The sequence below is a fragment of the Oncorhynchus kisutch genome, linkage group LG24 (genome assembly GCF_002021735.2).
Source record: "Oncorhynchus kisutch isolate 150728-3 linkage group LG24, Okis_V2, whole genome shotgun sequence".
Lineage (NCBI taxonomy): Eukaryota > Metazoa > Chordata > Actinopteri > Salmoniformes > Salmonidae > Oncorhynchus > Oncorhynchus kisutch.
The window spans coordinates 21,720,157-21,732,437 of record NC_034197.2 but is presented as its reverse complement, the minus strand read 5'-3'; the positions used below and the strand labels follow the sequence as shown (position 1 = coordinate 21,732,437).

The following is a 12,281-nucleotide window of genomic DNA, read 5'->3' as shown; positions in this document are numbered from 1 at the left end:
TGCCAGAGACTCATAATTCCACATGGATTGTGTGCGCAGGGTACACTAAATTAGAAGGGTTGCAGCCAAGATGTGTGGAGCGTCTGTAAAGCCTACAGGGAGAAGAGCAAACAGGTATAGAACACACACACATAGTTGCCAAAGCTACAAAAGTGTCATTCATTTTCAGGCATTTTCAAGACAGAGAATTTACAGTCACCTCGGGCTCCATATTCACATAGTTATATCCATAATGTTCATTATTTGTTTTAAAAGTGGACATTGCCAGGCCACTGACAGTAACATGATGCCGTAGCCTACGCAAACAGATTTTAAGAGTCTAAATGAAACATGTAATGTTCATGTGAGGGACAATTGCTCCTCCTGATGTTAAACAGGTGTAACGAAATTCCTCTTCAGAGGAGTAGCAAGGATCAGACCAATGTGCAGCGTGTGTCCATAATGATATATTTAATAAATCAACAGAACACTGAACAAAAGTACAAACAAACCGAAACAGTCCGTATGGTGAAAACACTAACACAGGATACAACCACCCACAAAACACAATAGAAAACAGGCTACCTAAATATGGCTCCCAATCAGAGACAACGACTGACACCTGCATCTGATTGAGGACCATCCTAGACCAAACACATAGAAATATAACAACAGAACAAAACATAGAAAAACAACGCAGAATGCCCACCCCAACTCACCCCAACTAAAATAAAGACATAAAAAAGGAACTAAGGTCAGAACGTGACAACAGGCTCACTTCCCAAACTATTTACAATGCCAATCTTGTATTAGTGGTGTGGTTAATTTGGCAAAGAGGTAGATTTATGTGTTCAGAAAATATTTTGATATCATGCCCATCACAGATCTGGCATGTGAGGGCTGTGGCACCCATCTTAAAAATTAAAGGTTGAATAAAAATAAATAAACACATCCAGGAAAGAGCAGCTTAGCATTACCACGATGCAGGGAGTAAACAGCATACGACTGACAGGAACAACTCCTATGGAAATTTAGCCGTGTTTTCAACATTATTTCTTGCAGTTCTACACTTTTTGTCCAAGGGGTAGAGAGGAAATTGTACAGTTTTAAAGCATACGTCCTGCCAATGTCCTGCCATTCACAGATCACTGCACCTGTACATAGCCCATCTGTAAACAGCCCATCTATCTACCTACCTCATCCCCATACAGTATTTATTTATCTTGCTCCTTTGCACCCCAGTATCTCTACTTGCACATTTAGCTTCTGCACATCTTCTGCCAGGTCGCAGTTGCAAATGAGAACTTGTTCTCAACTAGCCTACCTGGTTAAATAAAGGTAAAATGACAAACATGTTGCCATGAGTTATGCAATATTCATATGATATCTGAGTGAGCGTGACAAACAAAATCAATTGGGGCCCACTGGAGGTCAGGGCCCCTGGGCACATGCCTTGCGTACTCGGTCAGTAATTCTGCCACTACACGGTTTAGATTGCTAGGTGAGTCTAGCCAGCTATCTATAAAATGTTCGCTGACATGGCCTAATTAAGTGACTGTCAGTGACTGACGCAAGAGAATAACGGCTGCTTTTTCATTTGATTTTTGTTTGGGGGTCCCCTAGCGGCTGGTTGTTGGTTATGTCTAGAAACGGCACTGCTCAAGACATTGCTGCTAGTACGACTGTTCCTGTCAGTCGTGTGCTGTTTACTCCTGCATCAACGTTCATGCCAAGCTGCTCGTTCAAGGATTTGTTTATTTATTTTAGTCAGTCAACCTGTATTATGCTGGCCCAAAACAATGTAGGGAATGTTCTGATCAGTGGTATAGTGGTTGGTAAACACACATAAACACCCTAGTGACATCTTATCAGAACAATCTGACATTTAGAACAATCCAGAATAATTATTGTGGGAGTTTATATATTAATTAAAAGCTCCATCGCCTATTTTGGAAGATATCTGCCATGGAGCCAGACCTGCGATTGGCACGATATCTAAATCTTTTTATACAATCTGTGCCAGATTTGGTGCTTTTATCTCAAACTGAAACAAGTATTATGCTTAGTCACCCCAAGATATGGTCTGATTTATGTATGTCCTCACTGCTTGAACATTTAATCTAATCCCCAAGTAACTCAACAATGGCCATGTTCCTAAATCAACGCTATGCTACTATTCACTTCCACCAGAGCACATGCCACTCAGTTACTTTCAGACCAGCCCTACATCTAAACAGCTTGTCTGTCTTTATCATTGAACTTCAAATCAAATGTTCACCTTACAGTGAAATGCTTGCTTACGAGCCCTTAACCAACAATGCTTTAAGAAGTTAAGAAAAATAAGTGTTAAGTAAAAAATTGAAAATTAAAGTAACAAATAATTCAACAGCAGCAGTAAAATAACAATAGCGAGGCTATATACAGGGGGTACCGTTACAGAGTCAATGTGCAGGGGCACCGGTTAGTCGAGATAATTGAGGTAATATGTACATGTAGGTAGAGTTAAAGTGACTATGCATAGATAATAAACGGAGAGTAGCAGCATCGTAAAAGAGGGGTCTGGGTAGCCCTTTGATTAGCTGTTCAGTAGTCTTATGGCTTGGGGGTAGAAGCTGTTAAGAAGCCTCTTGGACCTAGACTTGGCGCTCCGGTACCGCTTGCCGTGCGGTAGCAGAGAGAACAGTCCATGACTAGGGTGGCTGGAGTCTTTGACAATTCTAGGGCCTTCCTCTGACACCACCCGGTATAGTTGTCCTGGATGGCAGGAAGCTTGGCCCCAGTGATGTACTGCGCTGTACGCACTACCATCTGTAGTGCCATGCGGTCGGAGGCCGAGCGGTTGCCATGCCGGGCAGTGGTGCAACCTGGCAGTGGTGCAACCTGTGAGGATGCTCTCGATGGTGCAGCTGTAGAACTTCATAACAATTTCATGAAAGACATTTGATGAAGGTAGGCTTTATCAAGCCTTTATTTCACCTCATGGATATGCCTCCTTTAATTTATAATACCTTCTGCACACATTGAAGGCTTTACCTTTTAAAGTAGCCTAACAATACATAATATTACAGCAATAGGTTAGTTACTAATGGATAAGTGAATTGCTAATCTATTAACAAGTACTATTGCCTTAGATACTAGAATTACTTTTTCAAAGTAGCACATGCAACATACATATGGACTGAAGTGGGAAAAAAGCTCTGTCCATCAGATAACTTTCTTCTACAGAAGTATGCAATGATCTACGTCATCTGCCGAGCTATCCACAGCCAATTAGAATCATATTTTACAAACAGGCTCTCTCCCACTCCTCGGAATCGTTCGCTCCGAAGCTGCCGACAGTCAATAACATTGAAAGCTGATTGATTAATATTAACCGGCTTATGTTCAGTAAGAACGTATCAATGGGAGCCTATAACGAACGGTAGGTATACTCGCGTATCATAAAATAGATAAGTAAAGACCGCATAATGAAATCGTAATAATGAATTGTGGATTTTCAATGTTTAAAAAAAACTTTAATATCAGTATTTACAAAGGCTAACGACGGTGTAGTAAGCACTGGATTTTAGTTTCCCCACTGGAGATAAAAGGACACTAGAAGACTCTTCTGCATAATTGTGTCCTGTCTTCTGCGAGGTATCCCGACAACCATCGATACTTCGTTGATCAATCACCATGGAAGGCGAAGGAAAGGTAATGACAAAGAGATACCCAGAAACTGGTCGAAATTAGCCGAGTAGCCAAAGTATGCTGATGGGCAAAGATAGTCTTGTTAGCATGTACAGTTTGGTTTGTCTACATGACTTATGGATAGTCTACTAATGTTAACTTTTTTTGCAGAGTATATGGAATAGCCTGGGCAGCACTTGGGCGCATGCCATGAAACGACCCGACACAAAGGATGTTTGTAATGTAAACATTTGACAATAACTAATGTGGTTGGGTTAGGGTTCAACGGGATGGTTACATTTGTTTGTGGGACCAAAGTCTCAAACTTGCATATCAGTCTAGACTGGATCCTTATACTTAAAGCAGCGTCTGATGGATTGTTTATTTTGTGAATTACATAAAACGAAATGGTTACAATTCTTTACTTTATTTGAGCTTGACCAAGTGTCATAACATCTACAGTTGAAGTCGGAAGTTTACAAACACTTAGGTTGGAGTCATTAAAACTCGTTTTTCAACCACTCCACACATTTCTTGTTAACAAACTATAGTTTTGGCAAGTCGGTTAGGACATCTACTTTGCATGACACAAGTCATTTTTCCAACAATTGTTTAGACAGATTATTTCACTTATAATTCATTTATAATTCACTCTATCACTCCAGTGGGTCAGAAGTTTACATACACTAAGTTGACTGTGCCTTTAAACAGCTTGGAAAATTCCAGAAAATGATGTCATGGCTTTAGAAGCTTCTGATAAGCTAATTGACATCATTTGATGTACCTGTGGATGTAATTCAAGGCCTACCTTCAAACTCTGTCTCTTTGCTTGACATCATTGGAAAATCAAAAGAAATCAGCCAAGACAAGAAAACAAATTGTAGACCTCCACTAGTCTGGTTCATCCTTGGGAGCAATTTCCAAACGCCTGAAGGTACCACGTTCATCTGTACAAACAATAGTACGCAAGTATAAACACCATGGGACCACGCAGCCGTCATACCGCTCTGGAGGAGACGCGTTTTGTCTCCTAGAGATGAATGTACTTTGGTGTGAAAAGTGCAAATCAATCCCAGAACAACAGCAAAGGACCTTGTGAAGATGCTGGAGGAAACCGGTACAAAAGTGTCTATATCCACAGTAAAACGAGTCCTATATTGACATAACCTGAAAGGCCTCTCGGCATTGATGAAGCCACTGCTCCAAAACCGCCATAAAAAAAACAGACTACGGTTTGCAACTGCACATGGGGACAAAGATCGCACTTTTTGGAGAAATGTCCTCTGGTCTGATGAAACAGAAATAGAACTGTTTGGCCACAATGACCATCATTATGTTTGGAGTAAAAAGGGGGGGGGGGGGGGGGGCTTGCAAGCCGAAGAACACCTTCCCAACCGTGAAGCATGGGGGTGGCAGCATCAAGTTGTGGGGGTGCTTTGCTGCAGGAGGGACTGATGCACTTCACAACATAGATGGCATCATGAGGACGGAAAATTATGTGGATATATTGAAGCAGCATCCCAAGGCATCAGTCAGGAATTTAAATCTTGGTCTCAAATGGGTCTTCCAAATGGACAATGACCCCAAGCGTACTTCCAAAGTTGTGGCAAAATGGCTAAAGGACAACAAAGTCAAGGTATTGGAGTGGCCATCACAAAGCCCTGACCTCAATCCTATAGAACACTTGTGGGCAGAACTGATAAAGCGTGTGCAGCAAGGAGGCCTACAAACCTGACTCCGTTACACCAGCTCTGTCAGGAGGAATGGGCCAAAATTCACCCAACTTATTGTGGGAAGCCTGTGGAAGGCTACCTGAAACATTTGACCCAAATTAATTATTCTGACATTTCACATTCTTAGGATCACCACTTTATTTTAACTGGCCTAAGACAGGGAGTTTTTACTAGGATTAAATGTCAGGGATTGTGAAACTGAGTTTAAATGTATTTGGCTAAGGTGTATGTAAACCTCCGACTATATGTGTGCGTGTTGCCGTCCTATGTCAATGGTGCATCTTCTGACTGACAACATTTGAAACAAATCATGTTATTTTATTACTTATTGCTCACCCTGAGAAATTATAGGCATAATCCTAGTTAGATAAACGCCTTATGTTATAATCACCAGATGAATTAATGTCTTTGGGGAACCCTGTCCCGTATGGCAGTAAACACATTGTAAAGCTTGGGACACCTGTTTTTGGGGAGTTTCTCCCGTTTCTTCTCTGCAGAGCCTCTCAAGCTCTGTCAGGTTGGATGGGGAGTGTCGCTGCACAGCTATTTTCAGGTCTCTCCAGAGATGTTCAAGTCTGGGCTCTGGCTGGACCACTCAAGGACATTCAGAGACTTGTCCTGAAGTTGTCCTAAGTTGCCCCGGTCTGAGGTCCTGAGGCCTCTGGAGCAGGTTTTCTTCAAGGATCTCTCAGTACTTTTCTCCGTTCATCTTTCCTTCGATCCTGACTAGTCTCCCAGTCCCTGCCGCTGAAAAACATTCCCACAGCATGATGCTGCCACAATGCTTCACCTTAGGGATGGTGCGAGGTTTCCTTATTTTGACTGGGCAGCCAGCTCTAGGAAGAGTATTCTTCCATTTAAGAATGATGGAGGGCACTGTTCTTGGACCTTCAATGCTGCAGAAATGGTTTTGTACCCTTCCCCAGTTCTGTGCCTCGACACAATCCTGTCTTGGAGCTCTACGGACATTTCCTTCGACCTCATGGTGTCACGTTCTGACCTTTTATTTCCTTTGTTTTGTCATTATTTAGTATAGTCAGGGCGTGAGTTGGGGTGGGCAGTCTGTTTTTCTATGATTTGGGGATTTCTATGTTTCGGCCTAGTATGGTTCTCAATCAGAGGCAGGTGTCATTAGTTGTCTCTGATTGAGAATCATACTTAGGTAGCCTGGGTTGCACTGTTTGTTTGTGGGTGATTGTCTATGTTAGTTGCTTGTGTCAGCACAGTCCTTATGATAGCTTCACGGTCTTTATTTGTTTATTGTTTTTGTATTCAGTGTTCAGTTCTTTCTTTAATTAAACATTCATCATGAACGCATACCATGCCGCATTTTGGTCCTCTGATCCTTCTCGCCTCTCCTCTTCAGATGAAGAGGAGGAAGATCGTGACACATGGCTTGTTTTTTTGCTCTGATATGCACTGTAAACAGGATGCACTTGTGCTCAATTTCGAGTCCCATAGCAAAGGGTCTGATGTTTACCTTTCCGGCAAAGGCCCCCCCCCCCCCCCCCTCCCCCCACACATCAAATTTTATTTGTCACACACATGTCACACACACAGCAGATGTTAATGCCAATGTAGCGAAATGCTTGTGCTTCTAGTTCGGACAATGCAGTAATAACCAACGAGTAATCTAACCTAACAATTCCACAACAACTACCTTTATACACACAAGTGTAAAGGGATAAAGAATATGTACATAAAGATATATGAATGAGTGATGGTACAGAACGGCATAGGCAAGATGCAGTAGATGGTATCGAGTACAGTATATAGATATGAGATGACTAATGTAGGATATGTAAACATTATATTAAGTGGCATTGTTTAAAGTGACTAGTGATACATTTTTTACATCAATTTTCCATTATTAAAGTGGCTAGAGATTTGAGTCAGTATGTTGGCAGCAGCCACTCAATATTAGTGGTGGCTGTTTAACAGTCTGATGGCCTTGAGATAGAAGCTGTTTTTCAGTCTCTCGGCCCCTGCTTTGATGCACCTGTACTGACCTCTCCTTCTGGATGATAGCGGGATGAACAGGCAGTGGCTAGGGTGGTTAATGTCCTTGATGATCTTTATGGCCTTCCTGTGACATCGGGTGGTGTAGGTGTCCTGGAGGGCGGGTAGTTTGCCTCCGGTGATGCGTTGTGCAGACCTCACTACCCTCTGGAGAGCCTTACGGTTGTGGGCGGAGCAGTTGCCGTACCAGGTGGTGATGATACAACCTGACAGGATGCTCTCGATTGTGCATCTGTAAATGTTTGTGCTTTTGGGGACACGCAAATTTTCTTCAGCCTCCTGAGGTTGAAGAGTCGCAGCTGCGCCTTCTTCACCACGCTGTCTGTGTGGGTGGACCAATTCAGTTTGTCTGTGATGTGTATGCCGAGGAACTTAAAACTTACTACCCTCTCCACTACTGTCCCGTCGATGTGGATAGGGGGCTGCTCCCTCTGCTGTTTCCTGAAGTCCACGATCATCTGCTTTGTTTTGTTGACGTTGAGTGTGAGGTTATTTTCCTGACACCACACTCCGAGGGCCCTCACCTCTTCCCTGTAGGCCGTCTCGTCGTTGTTGGTAATCAAGCCTGCCACTAGTGTCGTCCGCAAACTTGACGATTGAGTTGGAGGCGTGCGTGGCCACACAGTCGTGGGTGAACAGGGAGTACAGGAGAGGGCTCAGAACGCACCCTTGTGGGGCCCCAGTGTTGAAGATCAGCGGGGTGGAGATGTTACCTACCCTCACCACCTGGGGGCAGCCCTTCAGGAAGTCCAGTACCCAGTTGCACAGGGCGGGGTCGAGACCCAGGGGGTGCTGGGCCATGTTGACTACAATGCTTCCCACAGTTGTGTCATGTTGGCTGGATGTCCTTTGGGTGGTGGACCATTCTTGATACACACAGGAAACTGTTGAGCGTGAAAAACCTGGATTCACTTGGTCAGTCTATGTCATGGAAAAAGCAGTTGTTCCTAATGCTTTGTACACTCAGTGTATATTGCTGTTGAACTGGATGGTTAAATTTGTCTGTGGGACCAAAGTCTCAACTGGATCCTGATACCTAAAGCTGAGTCTGATGGTTTGTATATTTTGTGAATTACATAAGGCGAAATGCTTAGACAGAGATTCATGTCGATGTGAGTTTGAGGGAAACTTCTATAGACATTAGTGTGACTGCAACAATTTCACATCTTGGAGGGGGTGTCACTCACTAAGGGCCTACGCACTTAGGTGTGTTTCTTACGTAAGTTTAAGTGTTCGCGTGTGGCTTGGCACAGTGTGGCCTGTGTAAGCAAGCTGTCCTGTTGGCTTGACTTGGTTCTGATGTTCCTCATTCCTTAAGTGGATTATACTGAATGGACCACCAGTCTCAGCCAGTGCTTACCATAGTGTCACAATGGTGGTGCACCTGCGAAGCTCAAGGATATGACAGTTGTCCAGATCAATTAATACTTTTAATAAAGCGGATACTCTTTGTGAACAGTTTAGTCTTCAGATGTGTTGTTCCAACATTAGACATTGCTAGAACATTTGTCATCAACTGTTCCTAAGGGGATTACACTGAACGGACCACCTGTGTCAGCCAAGTGTTACCGTAGAGTCACTATCACTTGTAAGTATGTTAACACAGAGTCCAAGTCAGGTCTCAATTTCTTGTGCACATTTATTAAGTCTTAGTCCAAATTCACCTGTCATCTCATCCAAGTCGAAGATTTCTTAAATAAAAATCAGATTAGGCTAAATATAGGGTATAAATATACCCTCTCTCAAAGATAGTAAAAAAAAAAAAAAATTACTTGTAGGCTAATGCTTTAATGCATGTGTTCTGAAGGCAGAGCACTTTAGCTATTCTTTGTTAAACTGAAGAGATGTTTGTTTTTCCTCTGTGCCCACAGGGGTTGACGCTCCAGCTGATGATGGCAGTGGGAACAGCTGTGATTGGCTCGCTGCAGTTTGGCTACAACACAGGGGTCATCAATGCTCCCCAAAAGGTGAGTGAGAGTTTCAAATGGCACCCTAATCCCTATATGGTGCACTATTTTTGGACAGAGCCATAGAAGCCCTGTATAGAGAATCAAGTTACATTTTTTTATGCATATTCTATGTTTGTGACCCTTAGAAGCCTGTCCAAATTCATTGAATGCGAAAACAGTATTGTTCCTATTCTTTCTTGACACCTCTGACTAGCTCAGCAGGTTAAGATGTTCCTCAGAGATGCATGGCGCTCATAGATCTCCTACCCAAAGGTGCCGTAATGCATGTTCCGACAGATTGCATATCATCTCTCCAGTAGGAGCCCTGCCAGGTCAATCGAAGGTGATACATCACATACATGTAGGATCTTTGACTGACGTGGTGAGACTCGCTGGTGAGATGCAGTCCTTCTACTGAATTTAACACTTGGCTAAGTGACAGGCAGATATACTGGAGAGACTCTGGTACTGTATGTACTTCACGCCAGCAGCTTCTTAAGAAAGTTCCTCAAGGTTTCGCTGATGCCTGCTCTGTAAATACGAATTTTCCTGAAATCCCAGTTGGAGGAGTCACAGATTTCCATCTTATTCCAGGAAGCCTTCAACTGGGAAGTTTGGGAAAGGTTTACCATTGTGATCAATTCACTTGTGGTGTGTCCATTACACCTGGCAGAGATAACAAGGATTATTGTCAAATTCACAGGATTTAAGGGGAGGCTAGAGAAGTGTAACTGAGTTGTCCGATGAAACGAATGTCTTTTGCATCCCTCTGATTTTTTAAGTTGACATTGTGCACCAATATAGCATTTTAAAAGCCTGTTATATTAAATGAAGTGCCCTTCTATAAATCTCATTTCAGCATTTTGACATGTCCTTCTGTGTGACTTCTAGGAACATCTTAACCCACTTAACAAAAAATGTTACCATGTCATTGGATTTAAGTTCAAAGTTGGGTGAAAAAAAAAGATTAAATTAACTATTTTGGTTGAAACATGCTCCAATGTTTTGTCACGATCATTTGGACAAATCACGATATCGCAGATGTTCGCATTGTTCCAATTTCGGAAGGGGAGGGGACATTTGACACATACTTGCAAAGATGGGGGGGTGGAGCGTCCACCCTACTTCTGCTCCTCGTTCTAGTATCTTTTAAAACACATCTGCCCCTAGAATTTAAACAAGCATCTGACTCAATTATGCAAGATTTTAGTTCTGGGTAATACCTATAATTTCACTGTATGGTTGGTAATTTACTATAAAGTGAAATGTGACTGTGTATGTATGATCATTATATTATTTAACGTCTCCAACCTTCAATGATGACTATAGTTTATGTATATTCTTCATGTGTTATGTTGTATTGTACCGTAGATCATCGAAGGCTTCCTGAATGACACGTGGAACAGCAGGTACTCTGAACCCATCCCTACTACTTCCCTGACCACCCTGTGGTCCATATCTGTGGCCATCTTCTCTGTTGGGGGCATTTTCGGCTCCTTCTCCGTGGGCCTCTTTGTCAACCGCCTGGGCAGGTAAAACTGCAGTGTTAATGTATTTTAGGCTGGTATTCATATTAAAAGGTGATTTTAGCATGTAAATCTTGGTGGGGCAAACTCAACAACAAAAAATGTGATGCATGCCAACAAAGCCCACTACACAACACAACACCAAACAATACATGAATTACTGTCAAGGGTGTGTACGGGAGGCGAAGTCAGGTGCAGGACAGCAGAGTGTAGTGAACAGGTGCACTTTAATTCCGTTCCACAAAATACAGCACATAAAAACAATAACGTGCCAACAATACGGAACATGGCAAAAGTAAAGCGCCCGACAATAATCCACATCACAAACAATTACACACAAAGACATGAGGACTAAATACATGCAGTAATTATGGAATGAACACCAGGTGTGTAATGCAACAAGACAAAACCAATGAAATATGAGAAATGGAGCGGCGATGGCTAGAATGCCAGTAACGCCAAACGCCGCTCGAACAAGGGGAGAAGTCGTGACAGGGCCCTCTCCCCCCCCTTGACGCGGACGACCCAGAGGGAGGTGCAGGGCGATCCGGCCGGCAACGATGAAACTCCAACAGCAGTTTGGGGTCCAAGACAGCCGCAACTGGAACCCAACACCTCTCCTCCGGACCGTACCCCTCCTACTCCACGAGGTACTGAAGGCCCCCTGCCTGACACGAATCCAGGATGGAATGAACGGAGTACGCCGGGGCCCCCTCGATGTCCAGAGGGTGCGGAGGGACCTCCCGCACCTCAGACTCCTGGAGCGGACCAGCCACCACCGGCCTGAGGAGAGACACATGGAACGAGGGGTTAATACGATAATCAGAGGGAAGCTGTAATCTGTAACACACCTCGCTCACCCTCCTCAGGACTTTGAATGGCCCCACAAACCGCGGACCCAGCTTCCGGCAGGGCAGGCGGAGGTGCAGGTTTCGGGTTGAGAGCCAGACCCTGTCTCACTGCGGTGACGGTCCGCACTGTTCTTTTGGCTAGGCGCAGCTCGCTGGAGGTGAACATGGGCGGCCTCCCATGCCTCCTCCATGTGCCTGACTCAGTCGTCCATCGCAGGAGCCTCGGTCTGACCCTGATGCCATGGCGCCAGAACCGGCTGGTACCACAATACGCACTGAAAGGGGGAGAGGTTAGTGGAGGAGTGGCGACGCGAGTTCTGTGCCATCTCGGCCCAGGGCACGAACGCCGCCAACTCCTGGCAATAGGACCGCAGAAACCTGCCCACATCCTGGTTGACTCTCTCTGCCCGTTACACTCGGGGTGAAAACCTGATGATCGAGACCCCCAGACGTTCCATGAACGCCTTCCAAACTCTCGATGTGAAATGGGGACCCCGATCAGACACTATATCCTCAGGCACCCCGTAGTGCCCGGAAGACCTGAGTAAACGGGGC

At 44.1% G+C, this 12,281-nt stretch overlaps 1 protein-coding gene across 3 annotated transcripts in view; it reads left to right on the top strand.

Moving 5' to 3' along the window:
• Nucleotides 1-12,281, top strand: part of LOC109869354 (solute carrier family 2, facilitated glucose transporter member 1) — a 40,030-nt gene that overhangs the window by 17,075 nt on the left and 10,674 nt on the right. The window contains exons 1-3 of one of the 3 annotated variants that reach the window (XM_020459438.2): nucleotides 3,284-3,672; nucleotides 9,272-9,367; nucleotides 10,721-10,881. In XM_020459438.2, coding sequence (XP_020315027.1) covers nucleotides 3,655-3,672; nucleotides 9,272-9,367; nucleotides 10,721-10,881 — 275 coding nt within the window. In that variant the 5' untranslated portion in view covers nucleotides 3,284-3,654. Of the gene's footprint in view, nucleotides 1-3,283; nucleotides 3,673-9,271; nucleotides 9,368-9,413; nucleotides 9,693-10,720; nucleotides 10,882-12,281 lie in introns of those variants that run through there. The other 2 variants (XM_031804202.1, XM_031804201.1) reach the window with 2 other exon arrangements.